Source organism: Falco punctatus (assembly GCF_963210335.1).
Source record: "Falco punctatus genome assembly, chromosome: 6".
NCBI classification, from domain to species: Eukaryota; Metazoa; Chordata; class Aves; order Falconiformes; family Falconidae; genus Falco; species Falco punctatus.
Window position 1 is genome coordinate 34,847,402 of NC_137585.1, and position 19,053 is coordinate 34,866,454.

The 19,053-nt window shown below is 53.1% G+C and overlaps 1 protein-coding gene across 1 annotated transcript; it reads left to right on the forward strand.

The window, feature by feature from the left end:
• Positions 1–14: 14 nt before the first annotated feature.
• PDXP (pyridoxal phosphatase) lies at positions 15–2,556 on the forward strand. The gene is made up of 2 exons (XM_080390928.1): positions 15–740; positions 1,064–2,556. The coding sequence occupies exons 1-2, from the start codon at positions 164–166 to the stop codon at positions 1,387–1,389; spliced, it is 903 nt and encodes a 300-aa protein (XP_080247054.1). The 5' UTR covers positions 15–163; the 3' UTR covers positions 1,390–2,556.
• The last annotated feature ends 16,497 nt before the right edge of the window (positions 2,557–19,053 follow it).

Genomic DNA, 19,053 nt, shown 5'->3' on the forward strand with positions numbered 1-19,053 from the left:
CGGCCCCGCCCCTTCCCTCGAGGGCCACAGGGCAGCGCGGCTGCCGCTCGGCGAGCTGCCCGTCTCCCGTTGGTCGGCGTGGGGCGGGGGGCGGTGATTGGCGGGGCGGGACGCAGCGGCCAGCCGGCCGGCGGGCGGGCGGCCGGGCTGCGGCGGCGGCGGCATGGCGAGCTGCAGGCGGCTGAGCGGCGCGGGGCTGCGGGAGGTGCTGGGCCCGGCGCAGGGGCTGCTCTTCGACTGCGACGGCGTGCTGTGGGCGGGTGAGCGCGCCGTCCCCGGCGCCCCCGAGCTGCTGGAGCGGCTGCGGCGCAGCGGCAAGGCCGCCCTCTTCGTCAGCAACAACAGCCGCCGCTCCGTGGCCGAGCTGGAGCGGCGCTTCAGCCGCCTCGGCTTCCGCGGCGTCCGTGCCGAGCACGTCTTCAGCTCCGCGCTCTGCTCCGCACTCTTCCTCCGCCAGCGCCTCCTCGGCGGCGGGGGGAACGGGAGCGGGGGCGGCCGCGTCTTCGTGCTGGGCGGCGAGGGGCTGCGCGGCGAGGTGCGCGACGCCGGCCTGCGCCTGGCGGGCGAGGGCGACCCCGGCGCCGCTGAGCCGGTGCGCGCCGTCCTGGTGGGCTACGACGACCAGTTCACCTTCGCCAAGCTGGCGCAGGCCTGCGGCTACCTGCGCGACCCGCAGTGCCTCCTGGTGGCCACCGACCCCGACCCCTGGCACCCGCTCAGCGACGGCCAGCGCACCCCCGGTGAGCCCGCGCTCCCCTCCCTTGCTGCCCCGGGGGGTGCGGGGGGCCGAGGCCGGCGGCGGGGTTGGCCTCGGTTGGGGTTCGCCGGCCCAGGCCCAGGCGAGGCGGGTCCCTGAGCGTCAGGACGGGTGGAGCTGCCCTCACGATCCCAGCCGGCTCCCGAAGCCGCGTTGCCAGCACCCCGCTGGCCCGTCACCCCGCTGGCCCGTCACCCCGATGGCGCGTCACCCCGCTGGCGCGTCCTCTGGCTACCCGGGGTGCGGAGCTGCCCGCGGCCGGCTGGCCCGTGGCTATTTCTTTTTCTCCTCCTTTCCCCCCTCCAGGGACTGGCAGCCTCACAGCCGCAGTGGAAACCGCTTCAGGCCGCAAGGCGCTGGTGGTGGGGAAACCAAACACGTACATGTTTGATTGCATCGTAGAGCGTTTTGGTGTCGACCCGTCTCGCACCCTCATGGTGGGAGACCGCCTGGAGACAGATATCCTCTTCGGCAAGAACTGCGGCCTCTCCACCATCCTCACCCTGACAGGTGTCTCCCGCCTGGAAGAGGCGCAGGCCTACATGGCCAGCGACAGCGCCGCTGCCAAGGCTCTGGTGCCCAATTACTATGTGGACAGCATTGCAGACTTGATACCGGGCCTGGATGAGTAGCAGTCTGTACGTGTGAGGGCAGAGGGGTCAGGTTCCCCATCCCAGATCTTCATCTGTTCCCATTTCTCTCTCATTGCCCTATTCCTTCAAATCCTAGTTTCTTCACATTCCAGTGCCCTTCTTTGGGGGCAAAACTGGGGAGGTTGGCAGGAGGGGCAGGGTTCAAGTAGTCTCTGCTGAGATCTATCCATGATGAACAGAGTCTTTCTCTCCCTAATATGCCAACTGCCAGTGTCTCTGGGAGAGAGCTGGAGGCCTTGAGGGTGACAGGGATTGGTCAAATCAGTGTCACCTCTTCCCCTGCAAGGGTTAGAGACTGGCTGTCTTACTATTTTTCTCTTAGATAACCAGTGGCGGCCTTTTACTGCTGTCCCTTCACTTGTAACTCTTGACTTCTTAGCTGCATCCCTGCAGTCCTTGTGGTAATGCCATCCTTGCCAGGGGACTGGCTGACGTTGTCACCCACCCAGTCTGTCAGTACCAGGGGATGTGGAAGGAGTGTGTCAGAGCTCTGGAACCATGAATGAGGGCATCTCTTCTCTCCCCTGTTCCTTAGAGATGTTTCTGCCACCACCCCGTGCCCCAGCTCAGTTAATAACTGTGCCAGTGTCCATCTGAAGGACTATAGAAAGGGAAGAGACTGGTTTGAGGGTTATTTTTGTGCCAAACAGACAAGCTGTGACTGTGCACAGCAGGTCTGCTGTTGTACCTGGTTTTCAAGCACCCTTTCTGAAGGGGCTTGTGAAGGAGAGAGGGCTCCCAGACCACGACGGCACAACAGTAGTGAACTGTATGACTCCCTGGTTCCCAGTCCTCAGTTGGAATTTACCATAGTACGGTGAGAGAAAAAGGCTGATGGGGGTCTGTGTTCCAGCTGCTGGTGTGCAGGTGAGGTGTTGGTGGTATTGTCACTGCTGTGAATGTGTCACAGCCCTCAAAATCATTCCTTGCTGCTTTGTCTTTCTACATTTTTTAATTTCCTGATCTTATTTATCAAATTTATTTATTGTTGAAATACTGTATTATTTGTATAAACTATGCTGACTGGTTGCACCAAGGGGACAGGAGGCAGTGCCTTTGGGCCTCCCTTAATGTCCACGTCCCATGTTGATGTTCTTACACTCGCTGTGTCTCTGTATATAATAAAGTGTGAGCGTAGGCTGGAAATGTAGTCCTTTTTTCACTTGTGGCGTGGTCAAGACGAAAATGGCCTAGCTACCTTTCAGCCCTTGAAGATCGGGACATGGCAAGACCATTTCTCACTCAAGGGGGTGCTGCCGGGTAGACAAAAGGGGTGGACAACATCTTGTGGATCTTTGAGCTGCTGTTTGTTGCTGTCTCTTACTGGGGTCTCATAACTGGAATTGAGGATGGAGGTGGCTGGTGGGGCTATAGCGTAGGGCACAGGGTCTAGCCAGGTGAATTAAAGCAGTGAGCGATGTGATTTTTTTTTTTTTTTTTTTTTTTTTTTTTTTTTTTGCCAGCTGCCTTTATATTTCACAGCATGAGTGATTCCTTGCTGAGAAACTGATTTCTTGTGCCGTGCCTGAAATCTGCCCTCTGCTAGTCAGGTGGATCCCAATGATCCATGTGGCCCTGCGCAGCAGTGTCCAGCTCTGCTAGGGTAGGGGTGAGGTGCCAGCTCCGTCACCTGCATGTAGCTTGCAGAGGGCTGAGAAATGCCTAGGTCAGGTTTTGCTGTGACCGTTCTCACCTATGCTAAGCTTTGAGTGAAGGGGAGGTGAGTGTCACCGCATCCCTGGAAGTGACCTTCACCAGACTAGCTTGCTGTGCCACAAGTCCTCCCCCTGGGTTTGGTTGTGGTCCCAGCCAGGAGGGAGAAAACAGGTGGGGTAACAAGAGTTTGAAATCCCTTGAATGTACTTTGCCTCCCTTCATTGTATTGGAGCCAAATCCTTCCCTTTGCCTGTCAGACCATTTTAACAGCTGTTGATAGTAACCAAGGATCACACCTCCTGCCTGAGAGATCAGGTGTTCAGCCCAATAACTGATCTCAGTGTAATTAGTGTTGCATCAGCTCATGTGGCAGAACTGGATGTGACGCTGGCCTTAAGATAATTCCAGGTGCAGAGTGTCTTCCTGCCCCCAGCCCGCCCCCCCCCCCCCCAAAAAAAAAAAAAAACCAAAACAAAAAACAAAACTTGGGGAAACAGCTCTTGAAAATAAAACAAGACCCAAAGAGCTCTCTGAAGACTGCCTGTCGTCTTAATTGGTCCCCTTTGTATGAATCTCCCTTTTGTCTGTTCTGTCTCCAATTAGATAGCCAGAGGACTGGTGCTCCCTTAATGAGTGCCTGACCAACACTTGCATCATCAAGCAGTGCAAGATCAAGACCTAATGTGCTTGCTAACTCCAGCTGCCTAACTAGAGATACCCAGACCCTGATGGATTTTTCAGGGCTCTCAGTTCTTGTATCGGGCTGAAACTCGGAGCACTGTTGTGACTTGGGGCCACAGCTGGGAATGTTCAGTACGGCTGCAAATTGTGTAGGCTGAGTTGGTTACACATGCACGTACAGAGGAGACAGTGCACAGCAAGAGCATCCCCAGGAGATGCTCCCTTTTTCCTAGGGTGCTTTGACGGTGAACGCTTCCTGTGCTCTCTGCCTCCTTTGCTCTGGCCTTTCCAGCTCTCCTAGCCAGCAGGTGGGAGGTTGGAGGCTGTCATCTCCCAGGCTGCCACACCGGGAAACAGAAGGGAATCCAGCAGATAATCGGAGCATTAACGGTCTGTTTGGGCCCTGTCCAAAGAGACTTTAGAGTTTGCTCTTTGGATCCCAAATGGTGAGCTTGCAGAGTAGGTTTTCTTTTACATGTTACTGCTGCTGAAAACAGAGCTCAGCAGAGGCGATGGCTTACAACCATGTAACTGTCTTTTGATCTGGTGCTCCTCTCCCTGAGAGCTTTGCTGTGAAGCAGAGGTGGACTTGAAGCAGAAGGGGAATAGGCCTTTCCTTGGTTCTTCATGTAGCTGAGGGCAATGGGCAGGAGTGACCTGTGTTCTGTAAATGCTTTCTCTCCCCAGCAATGAAAGCAGAGGAGTAAGCGCTGCCTCTAGCCACAGGGCTGCTCTTGCTTTCAGTGGGGATGAGAGCAGCACTATAGGGGTCCATCAGGTCTGCCAGGCTTTGGTTTTTTTGTGGCTTCCCTCTGCTACTATTGCTCCTGCACATAATGAAGGTGAGCGTGAACAGATCTTATTCAAAAACTAGACTGGGAGGGTCCCTGAAGGACAGCGAGTTCTCCACCTGAGCCCTTCAGAGATCTGTTCAACCACTGACATTAAAGGGTCTGTGATCCTCGTGGGGGTTAGGTTTTGGGTCCCTCTGGAGTAGGTCTGGTGGGGCTGCAGAGCACATCTGCTGTTGAAATTGAAAAAAGTGATGGCTCTTGCCTGATTTCTTCTTGTCTAAAGCAGCTCTTCTGGAGTGTTCAGGGAAGCAGTGCAGTTGCCAGGGAGCACAGGGCTGTGGAAAGCGGAGCTGTGGCAGCACATGGAGGGTGGAGTGGATGGGAAGGCTGGCTTGCTGTAGTATAGGGAAGGGTATTTATTTTCTCACCTTCAGAAAACTGCTTCGTCCTTTCCTGCTGTGCAATAGAGACAACACCCAGGCAGGTGGCTATCATTCCGTTACCCCAGGAACCTTGCATCCTTCATCCGTAAGTGTGGTTACTGTGGCAACTGCTGGCTGGATGATGTAAGCAGCAACCTGCTGAGCATCGCCTGCTCTAGGCAAGGCCCAGGGAGAGGCTGCGGATGCCTGTGTTTCCCTCGCTGCAGGAGAGGCAACTTTATCTTGACTCCAACCATTCTTAGGCATGGGCAGGTGGAGGAGGCAGAGAGCTGCAAGAAGTCTCTCTGGGCTCTTGGGAGCTTGGGGCAATGTGGAAAAAGGTCAGTGTGAGTAGATGAGCCTGCTTCCCTAAGAAACTATCCCTTGAGCCAGAGTAGACCAAGCTATACTGCTCCCATTTGTGTGCGGCATTTTTGATTCAATGGCACGTAATCTGGAAGCAGTCTGTGTGTGCTCCTCCATGGCCATCTGCTGCTTTCCTGCTTTCCTCTACTGCCTTGTGACCTCTGGCTAGACTGTTGTCACCACCCTGGCTTCTAGGGCACTGAGGCTTTGGCAACCTGATGTCCCCTAGTTTGAAATGTTCTTCATCATGCTCCCATTTTCCTGGGATCACCATATTAACAGGTGCTTCCTATGTTTCCTCTCAAGCATACTGCTTTCTTCCCTTTCACAGAATCACAGAATGGTTGAGGTTGGAAGGGACCTCTGGAGGTCATCTGCTCCACCCCCCTGCTCAAGCAGTGCTCCCTGCGCCAGCAACCCAGGACTGTGTTCAGATGGTTTTTGACCATCTCCAAGGCTGGAGACTCCACAATCTGTCTGGGCAGCTGGGCCAGTGTTCAGTCACCCTCACAGTAAAAAAGTGTTTCCTGATGTTCAGAGGGAACCTCCTGTGTTTCAGTTTGTGCCCATTGCCTCCGATCCTGTTGCTGGCCACCACTGAGAACATTCTGCCTCCATCTTCTTTGCAGCCTCCCTTCAGGTATTTATACACATTGACAAGGTCCCCCCAAGCCTTCTCTTCTCCCGGCACTCTCAGCCTTTTCTCATAGAACAGATGCTTCACTCCCTTAATCACTTTTGTGACACTTCCCTGGACTCTGCAGTATGTCCCTGTCTCTCTTGTACTGGGGAGCCCAAAACTGGACAGAGTGCTCCAGGTGTGGCCTCACCAGAGCTGAGTAGAGGGAAGTATCACCTCCCTCAGCCTACTGGCAACACTTGTCCTCAGGCAGCACAGGATACTGTTAGCATCCTTCACTGCAAGGGCACACCACTGATTCATGTTCAACTTGGTGTCCAACAGGACCCCAGGTCTTTTTCTAACAAGGTGCTTTCCAGCTGGGTGGTCCTCAGCATTTACTGGTACCTGGGATTATTCCTTCCTAGGTGCAGGACTTTGCACTTTTCCTTGTTGAACTTCATGAGGTTCCTGCCAGCCATTTCTCCAGCCTGTCAAGGTCCCTCTGGATGGCAGCACGACTCTCCGGTGTATCCACTCCTCCCCATTCTGTGTCACCAGCAGACTTGCTGAGGGTATACTCTGCCTCATAATCCAGATCATTAATGAAGATGCTAAACAGGATCAGACCCAGTATTGACCTCTGGTATGCACCACTAGTTTCTGGCCTCCAGTTAGACTTTGTGCCACTGATCACTACCCTCTGGGCCCAGCTGTCCAGCCAATTTTAAGTCCACCACATTGTTTCCTCACCCAGCCCATACTTCCACTGGCTTCTCTATGAGGATCTTATGGGAGACAGTGTCAAAGGCCCTACTGAAGTTAGGGTAGACAATGTACATTGCTTTCCCCTCATCTGCCTAGCAAGCCATTTCATCATAGAAATTTATCAAGTTGATCAAGCAACTGACAATTCAGGAAGACAACAAATGGGCCCAAAGATGTTGATCAGTGAGTAGATGCCTTTAATATGAGGATCTAATAATCATCCTGGCTGGGAAGTTGTTAAGTGTTCAGCCACATGACATGGTAAGAGAACTGGGAGGATCTGGAAGGTGTTGGGACTGGCAGGACAGAGGAGGTTTTTTTGCATGGGAAAGTTCCTCCAGAGCCAAGAAAGGATCATGATCCTAGGAACTTGTTCGATACTTGCTCAACCTGATGTGAGAGTCCCCCTTTGCCAAGGCAGGCAGCTCAGGTGCCACCCTGTCCTGCAGCAGCTGGAGCAGGGAGGAGGAGAAGGTGAGGAGCAGCAGCCTGTTACTGCCTGCCCTGTGGAGGCAGCCAGCATTTGCTCTTCCTCCAGCAGCGGTGTGGGTAGAAGTCCCTCTTTAGAGCACAGCTTCCCTTTCCTCACTCCTTATGCAAGGCATTGCCCCATAATATGGGCTTTTCCCCTTTGCCACCCCTGTGTCATTATACATTTTCTTTCTTTATGGCTGCCTCGTTTTCTTTACAGACTCTGACCCTGGAAAACTCACCCGGCAGCCCAGGAGACTTGCATAGCTATGCATATCCAGGAACTGTTGCTGTGTTGTTGGACTCTGCCTTCCTAGGAATTGTGTGTAGGTACCGTATTGGAAGTACTTTGGCAGACAAACTATTTTGGCACTCCGTATAATCTCTGGGAGATACTGAACAGCTGAACCTGCTGAGAGCAATTCAAAGCTATTAAGGACTCCACCAACTTAAGAGTTATACCAGTCTTTGTATGTAGCTTCAGTATACCACCACAGCACAGCACTGTCAGCTCTGCAAGCCTTCAGCATGGAGACAAGGGAGACATGATGCTAGAAACATTCGGAGATCACAGGGCAGCTGCCTGCCATGATCCAGGTTGTTCTGCCCCGTGATTTAGCCTGCTAGATGTGCAGCTGCAGCAGCTAGCAGTTTCCATTCTGTAAACAGGATATTGCTGAGCACTGAGATGCTCTCTTCACTTGTTACGGGTGAGAGAAACCTGTCCTCTAAATGGACACTGGTGGCCATTGTGTTGCCCCAAGCCCTGTGCCAACCTTTCTGCTCACCAGCCCTTGCTGAACTCCTAGGCTGATTCCCACCAAAGCTGCGCAGAAAGTGGTACCCAGTTAAAATTTGGGGGCAGGAATTGCTTCCCTACTTGACTTGTTTAAAGTAACCTGAAACAACTCAGATATGGTTTTCTGTTTCCTCCAGGTGCACTCTGCTGTTGTACTACAGCTGCCGATGTTCAAGTTAAGTACTTTATCCTTGCAGCACAGATGCTAGAGGAAATTGAGTCTTCGTGGGCTGTAGATGAGATTTCCCACCTGCCAGGACAACAATGATTGTGGCCCTGGCAAGGTGCCCCTTCCTCACAAAACAGACACCTGACTTGGTGTCATTCTCTGGTCTAATGCCTGGAAGCTGTTGGTTCAGCTAAGTTTGAGCAGAGCCGAGGAGCAGCGTGGAGCAGTGCCAGCCCCAAATAGGGGCAGTCACAAAGTTTGGGGGTGGAGGTGTGAAGAATGGCAATATGCTCCCATTCAGAATGCCAGTACAACTAGGAGACAGTGTGCCTGCCACAGCCTTGGTAACCTGGAGATTGACACACCTCATGAGATAGGGTGGCCATACTCCTTCAGTGGAGAGCCTAGGCTGTTTAGGCTGAGCTTCCTGATGCTCACTGCCTTGTAATCCACCACAGTCCCATTAGTTGCCTTCCCTCAACAATTTCAGGAGTGAAAGGACCTGTGTCATTAAGCAATCTCATACTGTTTGTCTCCTGTTTGGCCACAAGCAACTCTGAATGCCCTTGAGCCAATGTTGCTGGAAATCGACCTCTTGGTGCAGGTTTTTGAGCTGCTTTCTTCTCAGTTATCTGTTCAGGCAGCCTGATGTTAAGAATGCTCAGGAGAACTCTCTACAGAAGTGGCCTTCCTCATCCCAAAGGTCACTTGTCAATGGCCCAGTGGCAGTAAAACAGTCCTTCCTCAAGTTCCTCAAGTCAGTCCAGAGATGTAGGTGGCTGGTCGTTGCAAGTAGCACATGGTCCTGGCTGGAACATCTTTTAAATGGCAGGATCTGAGGCAGGCCCCCCTGGTGCTGCTTGCTGATGCAATATAAAACTCTGACACTACTACTTTAGATGTGCTGTAAGCTTTCCAGAGCAGCATCTCCAGCAATGGGACACAAACAGCAGCAGGAAAATCTGTCTTATCCCTGTAGTGACTTAGGAAGTGATACAGCTCCCTGGAAAAGGAGTCTGTGAGTTACCCTGAGACTCTGCCAGCAAACCACTGAGCTCAGCAACATGGAGGCATCCTGTCCAGTACCCATATTTCCTCCTCCTGCCCTGGCAATGTTCTGCAATGCAGAAGAGTAAGGCACCTGCAAAAGATCATCCTTATCTGCTCCTCGTCTCTTGAACTTGGGTGCTGTGCCAGGTGTAATAAGGAAATTAGACATCTCTAGTAAGTCATCTGTCTAGGGCCGTCATTCTCCCATCTCCTGGGCTGTTGTTCTCCAAGCTGAAAATAAATGTAGAAGTAGCAGGCTTTTACCTTGTCTTCCCATTATGCTGGCTGGAGTGAATTGACACCAGATTTTCCTTTCATTTCATAACATTCATGTAAAATATTCTCTTTCCTTTTCCCTTTCTATTGCAGCCACCAGGGGCTCCGCTGCCCATCAGTTCCTTCTACAAACCAAGTGTGAGCTGTGACATCCATCCCACTAAGACCAGTTGTTACCCTGTCCTTTAACACACAGCTGGGTGATAGCTTAAGGCCTTAGTGCTGGGCATTGTAAAAGGGAAAACTGCAACTGGATAGAAAGAAATGCAGCTGAAATTGCTTTCCAGCAGACTTCACTTTCGGTGTTGCCCGAGCTTTCCTGTCTGCCTCAGTAGGAGGGAAGGAGTGGAGGTTCCACATCAGAGTTGAGCCATAGATCTGCAAAGCCAACATAAGCTGGTACTGCAAAAAACTCAGCTATTTTCACATTAGTCTGATGCTCAGCGACATGATGCTTTCACCACAAGGGAGAAAGCTGTGCCAGGCAGGGTTGAACAGCTGAAGGCTGGAGAGCAAGATGGCATGGTCTGGGGTGTCATCCTGACCGATGTGAGCTCACTCACAGAAGTATGGGTTGATAAATGGTGGTTAGCTGGGAAAAGAGTGTGAAGCCCTGTCCCTTCACACATTCAAAACTTGTGTTCCTCTGAGTTGTTGAACAAGCCCCCTTCCTGAGAGCTGAAAAGCCAGATTTATCACCACAGACAATTTTGGCTGTTCTTTGGCTGTCAGCTTCTTTCACCAGCCGTTGTTGACACTGCAGGGCCCCTAACTATTGCTGGAACCCTGGGTGCAGCCAGCCACCCTGCGGCTGCAGTGCTTGCTCCAGAGCTGTTTCTCATCACAGCTCATCCTCACCTCCCCCCCACAGCTCCAGTCGGCAGTGACTTGGTCACGCACATGTCTCTGCTCCAGAGAGCCTGGTTGCTGGCGAGTACAAGGCTGTGTCCTGGAGAGCAAACGGTGCACAATGTGGCCGACAGCCTTGCATTCTGCATCCAAGTCACGGCTCCCTTTTGTGCACGCTTAATCAGCTCCTTCTGTGCTGGGCTGCACCACGCTGTTGCTTGGCATCTTCTGTAATGCTTTCAGTTGCTCTTAGTGGGACCATGCCCTCCATCTACATCCTATAGTTTCAACGCTATAGATGTATGCTTTCCAGTCTGCACAACATCCTCCCTTCAATAATTGTCTTATGCAGCTCTTCATCATCTCTTGATGAATGCCAGACACGCTGCTCGCTGCTCCATTGGCTGCACTGCTACAAGAATCCAATTTTCTATTTTCCAGGCCTGTAGCACAATTTTTTGTCTACCCAAGTCCCAGGGAAGGAAGACCTAATCTGTTCAGACACTGCTGTAAAGCCCTTAGCAGCAGTTTCAGGTGCCTAAATCTCTATGAATCAGGCCTGAAGTCTGGAGCAGTGGGATGGGGAAAAGGGCCATCCACAACGAGCCATGTGCAACCCCTTCTGAGGGGTGCAGCAATCCCAAATCCACGTGTGGTACTCATTTTCAGATCCATGTGGAGGGAAGTTATTGATGCAGGCTGGGTGAGCAGCCAGATTTCACAGTGCAGCCAGGCAGTGATTCTTCTTCTGGCCAGGCAGGGGGAAGGAGAGCACCTTGGATTGTGATTGCACAATGCTGGGAAGCTGCACATAGGCAGCCTTGCTGTTGTAATGGCAGTCCTCACCTTCAGCTCAGTTCATTCACTGGTGCCCAGCTGGTTTTCCCTCAAGGGGTGATGTTTCAACCGCAGGAGGCCACAGACGCTCAGCTGGAGCAGGGCAGCTGCCACACCAGCAAGGTTGCCACCGTGGGGTGCCCAGCCAGCCCAGGCCCAGGAGAGCCAGAGATGCAGTCAGACAGCCTGCAGGCACAGCTGGCAGCAAAGCTGGGCTGGGCAACCCAGTGCAATACGGAGAGGGAGCTCTCGGCTTCTCTGCAGGCAGACCTGAAACACACTGGCTGGGTGAAGATGTGCTGGGGAGCGGGGGCCTGTCAGTGCTTGTCCTGGTTGCAGATGGAGAAGGCTAGGGACTTGATCCATCTGCAGCTGGTGTGGTGTTAAGATGCTAGGAGCACTGGGAGCCTGGGGAGCCATCTTTGCAAGGTGCTGGGGAGAGACAGGGTTTCTTCCAGACACCCAGTTTTGCTGTGATAATGGCTGGCATGCCAGCACTCTGCAAAATACCTACTTGAAACTGCTCTGGGAGGTGATGGGGGGACCCAGAGCTGGGGACGGTGCTGTGACTACCGAAAAAGAGTGGTGGGTGTTGGCATGCCCTGAGTATCCTCCTCCCTCAGCTTGGCAAAGGGAGACCCTGCAAACACGCGGTGGTGGTGTTCTGCCTTGGGCAGACCCATGCCAGGCCAAAAAATCCAAAGCAGCAAACTTTTCTGAGCCATTTGTGAGTCTCCCCCAAAAAGGCTGAGTACGTAGTCAGCAAACTGGGCCACCCTATCTCCAGCAGCTCTCATCCCTACCCAGAGTGTTCTGCTGGCATGCTGATTGCCATGATCCTGCATTTCTCAGAAAGTGTCCCATTTCCCCATGGGGAGTATCGCTCTGACCCAGCAGCCACCCTCCGGCCTCCAAAAAGGATGACCAGCTTGCAACAGAAGCTGAGCATCTTCATCTGCTTCTGAGAATAGCAGCACAGAGCCAAGCATCTCAGTTTCACTCTGAGAGGTAAAACCATCTGACCCACAACCAGACTAAGATGCAGCTCCATGCTAGGCACGGCCTGACCTTTCTGCAGCAGGGGAGTGCCCATTTTCTGAAGGGGAAATGGCGACTTGGTGGATCTGGTCAGCATCCAGCAGCCATCAATCTGGTCAGCATCCAGGGCCAGTCCTCAAGAGCATCCCCTGGGCAGCTGCAGCCCACCAGCTTTGGCCAGTCATGCTTTTCACTTGTTGCTTGCTTTCAAGAAGGCTGAGGCCAGCTTTTTTGAGGCTGGCCTGGCACAAACCACAGCAACCCTGTGATCTCCAAGAGTGGGTATGTGTGTGGAGGGGTTCGGTTTCCTCTGGCAGGGCTGTTCCGGCTGGCCCCGTGCCCTGGACTTCACTGCAGAGCTGTACAGACAGTTTGGAACTACCTTCACTTGACTAGGGGCTTATTATTAGGTTGGAAGGAGGAGACCCTGGTTCTGGGGACAAGGTTTCATCCCAATCTTCCACTGACCTTTTTCTCCAGAGCTAAGTGACGCTTCCTTGTCCGCTGTTCCTGTGTCCCGAAACATAGGGTGTGCTGGCTTCTGAGCATTAACCATTGCTCTCTGGGAAGATAAAACCTTTCTACAAGCCATCTCCTTCAAATGACAGCCATCAGCCTTATAGGCACGGCAAGCCACCTTCTAGCCTTCATCCCAAATCCCTTTATGTGCCCAAGAGTCCAGGGGAGCTTTGGGAGCAGATGGGCAGAGACACCTGACAGCTGCTCCTCTAGCATCTCATGGCCCCATGCAGCTAGCATCCAGCCTAACCAAGTGATTGCAGCAACCTGGCCTGCCTTTCCCCTGGCCAAGGGTTTGACAACCCTGAAGCCACCCTTTCCAACCCCATTGCATTGAAGGAATCAGTGTCAGCACTGATCCTGACCTTGCTCCAGCCACAATACAGGCAGGGCTCAGAAGCAACAGGTTTGCTGTTCCCAAAACACAGACTTTTGCCCTAAAGCAAGAACAGCTGCTGTCGATTCCTATCCTCTTGCCATCTTGCACCTTTGCAAATCCCTTAACAGCTTCCAATATCTAAAGACCCTTTCAGTCCAGGCTACTACAAGCTCACAGGGCTTCCCTGGCTGGTCTTGGGAACTTGAGGAGGTATTTTTCAGGAAGCTTCAGCCTGATGGACATTGCACAATGCAAGAAGAGACGAAGGCTGGTGTTTGGTAAGACCAGATCCCTCTAGCATGGCACCCTACCTAGCCAGAGGGCTGCCCCAGGCATCTGGAGATGAACATCAGCCCTGGGCTCCCTGCTTCTTTCTCTCTGATTCAGCTCCAGGGCTGTGCTTGGAGGGTCTGAGCAGCAAGGACAGATGTGCTGGTCTTGGTGGTGCTCCTTGAAGGGTCCTGCCTGGGCCCAGGGAGGTCAACCCACTCCCTTGCCCTGAGGGGTCCCTGCAGGCAAGCAGTAATCCTGAGGCAGAGGGACAGGGAACAGGCATCCCAGGACACGTGGCTGTGCAGCGTGGCACCGGGGGAGGGGGCCTCAGCCCCATTGCCCAGCAAGAGATAGTGTTGGCACTGGTGTGATAGGCTCCCAGCACAGCCAGAGAGCAGAAGGGGATGGGAACACAGCAACTGCAGAGGTCCTGCATGAGTCTCCATCTCCTCCCCAACCCACTGGCCACATCACCAGGATGCTGCATGGTTCAGTCTATATGGAAGTTGTAGCAAGGCTAAGTAGTGGATGTTTTGTCCAAAGAGATTTCTGGGAGGTGCCAGGTGCCACCTGTGGTTTCCCTGCCACACGTGGGGTCCATGCAGGGTGGGGGAAGAAAGAGAGTGGATAGTGATGAAGTGATGAAGAGTCTGAAGGAAGGCCAACTGAGACACCCTGAGAAACGAAGCAAGTAATAAAATCCTGGAGAAAAACAGTGTTCCGCACCCAGCCGGGCCCACTCTTGGAGCTGCCAAAAAGGCATCCTTGGCTCAGAGACAGACAGTCATAAACACAGGGAGAAACTTCACAGGGAGGGAAGGTTTTACCTGCCGAGCAAGTTCAGGAGTGCTTTCGCCCACCAGCTGGGAGTGTTGGGCAGTCCTCCCACAGCAGAAGGAGGAGGAGGCGGAGAAGGGAAGCAGCAGCCCTGTTTCCTCCGTGGCAGCCAAGCCAAGAGACTGGCAGGGCCATTTGGAGACAGGACCAATCCCTAGGGAAGGTGGGGTGGGCATCTGGGCCAAGTGGGGTAACCTCTTCTCATCACTGGGGAGCCAGCTAAGGAGGGCTGAGTGCCTTCGCTGTTTTTGGCAGGCTGCTTGTGTTTTTGGCCACCCTCCTTGGACTCAAACCACAGCTGGAGAAGTTCTGTCCACTTGTAGGGCTGGCCCCCAGCTGCCCTGACCCACCAGCCTGGATGGGTCCTTCTCCCAGCCACACTTTTGCCTCCTGCACCACTTATCCCTGCTCATGGGCACAAGTCCTCCTCAACTTGCTTAGCAGGTAAAACCTTCCCTGTCCACGAAGCTGAGCTTGCATCCCCAGGGCAGCCAAATAAAGCACCAAGTGGGACAAGGCCCTGTTCTGCTGTTTTTCCTTCCCTTTCCCCCAAATAAACAGACCACCACAAAGAAAGACAAGCGCCTTTGTTTCCAAAGCAGGAAGGACTGTCAGAATGGCATGTCTCCCTGCGCCTCGTCAGGGGCTAGATAAGTCCCCGAGGGCCACAGGGGAGTCCTGCCATGCAGCACAAGTCCTTGCTGACAGTGCTATTGTTAAGAAGGGGTGCATTTGGGGAGGGCTGGGTCTTTGCCCCCTGCTTGTTTCTCTCCAGGAAAGTCAAGGCTGATGCCTGCTTCCCTGGGAGACTTTCATCCCTGACAGATCTTACCCTGAACAGACACCAGCCTGGCACTCACCAAGGGGTATGTAGGGAAGCCTCTTGTTTCTGGATCTTTCCACATGCCCCTGGGCTGGAAGGCACCCCATGGGGTGCCAAAACTGAGCTTTAAACAAGTGGCCTTCTCTTGGGGCTGGCCAGCACCAAGCTCATGCTGCTCCATCTCGACATCTGCACCCAACATTGGCCCTCAGGTTGCTCCTTCCAGGAGCTTTCCGGCAGCAGAGCCAGCGAAACAAGCCCAGGATAGTCACCTGGCCCAGGCTGAGGGATGCCTCACCCAGAGCTTGGCTTAGGGCTGGGTCCTGCAAAGGGCCTGTCCCTCTCAGGGCAAGTTTATGCAACAGCAGACCCTGTAAGGACATTGCTTTCCCTCTGAGGTTACCTCCTTATCATGAGCTTAATCTGGGGACTACTCTCATCTCCCCATCTTCCCTTTGAATGGGAGGATGTGCACTATATTACAGCTTGAACCTGCCTCACTAAATTTAGCCAGTGCAGAGGCCAGCAGAACCTCCCTGGTTTTCCCTGTTTGCTTTGGTGGGAATGGAAATGACAGATCCTGGCTGTTGCCTGCTTCTGGAGTAAACGTCCAAGGGCCTGGAGGCCAGTACCTCTCAGATGTCCAGGGCTTTTGAAGCTAATACACCCTGCACAAAAAAAATATTTAGACAGTAGGACTTAAGGCCACAGGCCTCCAGGGTGAGGGTGAACAGGCGTGAGCAAGCCCTGTGGAGCCAGGGCTACGGGGGACACCACGCGAACCATATCTGTGTGACCTCTGAAATGTTGTCACCAGCCTGGGGTCTGGGGTGGGAGGGGAAGTCAGACAGATTTAGTAACCCTGTTGGGTAACCACCATCAGTAGCTGGAGCCAAGGGGAAGTGATAAATGCCCCTCTGTTCAGGAGGGAGCTTTGCAGGGGCCCCACTTCTGCTCCTTGATGCTTCTGTCTTGTCATGTCCACAGAGATGTTCCCAGTGCCTTACCCCATCCTCAGGCAGTGCCTTCTGCCCTCTCCTCATGGGCTGCACTCCCTTGCAGTCATTTACGTTGCTTTTGCCAAGGAAGAAGCTAAATGCATTAAAGCCTTTCCCAGCTCTGGAGAAGTCTCAAGGGTCAGCACCCCAGGGTGCAAGGGCCGAGCTTCCTGCCAGTGTGGCGACCCTTGGCCTCACGGTGTGTCTGATGAACTTGCTGTGGATGAACAGACAACACGGACCTGCTCCACGATGCATGCCCCACAGACTGACTGCCCTATGGCTTATAAAGGGTGGCTGACGGACTCTCCCTTACTTCTATGCTGGGAGAGAAAAGCAGGCTTCATGCTCATGTGAGCAGCACTTGCCACCAAATCCCTGGCACACAGGTGCTGCAAGTGAATATCCATCCCTCTTCCCCAAGGCTCCTGCTGCAAAGAGGCCAAACAGAAGCTGATATTAAGTCTAATCAACCCTTATCCCCATCTGTGACCCTATCCCCTACCAAAACTTCTCTCAACCAGTAGCCCATGGGCCAAAACTGTTTCATAAAATCCTCAAAGCTGTCCCACAGGAAAAAAACCCACCCATGCACATGGCTGGGCAGTCAGCTGGCATGTCAAGGTCTGCCCCTCTGGCCAAAGTCAAGAGTCTGCCAGTGCTCAGCCTCAACATCCATCATAACAAGAGCAAGACTATGATCCCATAGGACAAAGCCATATTGTTTATTGCAGTGCTAAGGGCATCAACATACTTCCCTCTCTTCTTGCAAGCTGCCTAGTTCTTCTGGGATGTGAGCTGGTCCTTGGCTTTCCTCCAGAAAAATGAGATGGTCCTTTGTTTGGGAAAGGCTGAGGAGAGCAGCCCTGGAGTAGAAGGCAGTAGAAGGAGAGGGAAAGTAAATCTGTGCTGCCAGTGCTAGGGAAGTGTGAACTTGTGCTCCTGACAAATGGCCTGTATTACCACCCCACCAGCTACTGTTGTGAACGTGCTCCAGCTCTGGATCTGTAGGAGGGAACCAAGGAGGTCCCAAGTGTGAATCCTATTGATAGAAGATTTGGGAGAACACTATCTTTTGCCATGAGATGTGGACAGTTGACACCTGGACTGGGCTGACTGCGGAAGGCTGGCTTGTCCTGCAGGCAGGCTTTGGTGTCAGTGGGGGGCTTCAGCACCTTGTCTCTGCCTGGGAGCAGAAGAAGATGGAGAAGCCAGAGGTAACGAAGAGCAAGTCCCTTGTGTGGGACACGGTGATGGATGGACGTGCTTGCTGGCAGCAGTAGAGATGGCTCTGCAAAGGGCTTCTTCTGAGAGATCTGTTTGCAAAAACTCCTGAAAGAGTGACACAGCCTCACCACAGCGCTGACATGCTTGTGGCCACCAGCCCCAGAGGGTGCCTGGGCCTCCTTGCAAGTGGGTGGGAACCAACAGTGTTGCAGGGGATGATGCATCCCAGTGCTTTCCACTGCCTCTAAACTGTGATAGCATCGGAGAGAAGCACCCTGTGCTTTCTCTCCCCAAATAGTACCAGCCTCAGGGAAGGGAGGGTGCCAAGCCCTGCCAAAACGCCCTCCCATTTCAGCAGCTGATCCCAGTAGATAGCAGACAGCTTACTAGCAAGAGGGTAATTGTTCCAGATGGCTGTAGGGTGGCAGGCAGCAGCTGTCTAACAGGGCTCAGTACTGCCTGTTTGGTGCACCAAGTTAGGGATGGCACAGGCTACTGAAACCCGCAAGGGAGTTTTGGGGGGTTGAGAGGTCCCCAGTCAAGCAGCAGAGGAGACTTGCAGTGGCTTTGGGGTGCCGCCTCTGTTGGGAGGATGCATCCCTGTTGGGGAATGATGAGCTGTGCCACCTGCAGGACCCCGAGGGAGGGCAGTTGCATGTCTGCCCAAGGCAAATGCTCTTTTCTCCAGCTCTTACTACCTGGCAGGGCCCCGTTGCCCCTTGGAAAGGCCAAGTTGCCCTTTTGGCTGCCTTGGCTTCAGCTCAACTGTGCTGATGACTTGTGGTCCCATGTGCTTTGGAATCTTTCCAAGCATGAGATGTGCACCTAATGCTGACTTGTGGACTGGCTGGAGGATGCACGTGTTTGCCAAAGTAGATGCAATGACCCATTCAGGGTACATGTCAGTAAGAAAAACCTGATGTGCTCCAGGCTCCCTGCCTGCCTCACCTCCCACCTCCCAAGCAGCTCTGATGCCATTTCTGCCATGGGTGGAGACTAATATCACAGATCACATCCTAGGTACCACTTTGCATGCACAAAAGAAAGGGTGTTTTCAGGCATCTTGGTCATTCCTGCCAGCAAAGCCTATTCAAGGCAACATTTTTTCTTCAGGATTATCATTCCACACTGTATTTTATACACATCACTCGCTGAAAAATAGCATGCAGCTGAGTTTCAGTCTCAAGGGTGTTGCAGGATAATGTGCCTGTATTCCACAAACATACTTCTCCTGAGCACTGTTTCTTGGAAGAGCTGAAACCAGCATCTAGGTTACTGTAACATGTTCAAACACAGCATCCACTTACAGTTTGCATATTAAGTACAGCAAACAAACCTCTGCCTAGCACGTCTCAAAAGTTACTTTAACAGACATCAACCCGAGACAGGGAATATGCCCCAGCAGGTCATTTCTAGGCTTGAAATAGGCTCAATAAATTGCAGGTTTCTAAAGCACTGTAAGGACACCAATTTGGGTATTACAGCAGTGCAGAGCTGATGGCCACAGTCAATTGATAGCCTGCAGCTCTCCTGCTCCAGCCCGTCAGTGCCGAAACATCTGACCCTGCTGCACGGAGCTGCATTTCCTTGCCCTTGAACTCTCAGCACTAACCAGCAGCCCAGGAATATTCCTTAGCATTACATATTAGCACAATATTCCCTTTCTCTCCAGCAGCGCTGGCACCAGGCTTATGTTGCAGGCCCTCTGGAAGCCATTAGCTGACATCCAAACAAAGTGGTGGGAGCGTTTTCCCCTCTGTAGTCAGCATTTGCTGCATTTGCTGAGCATGTA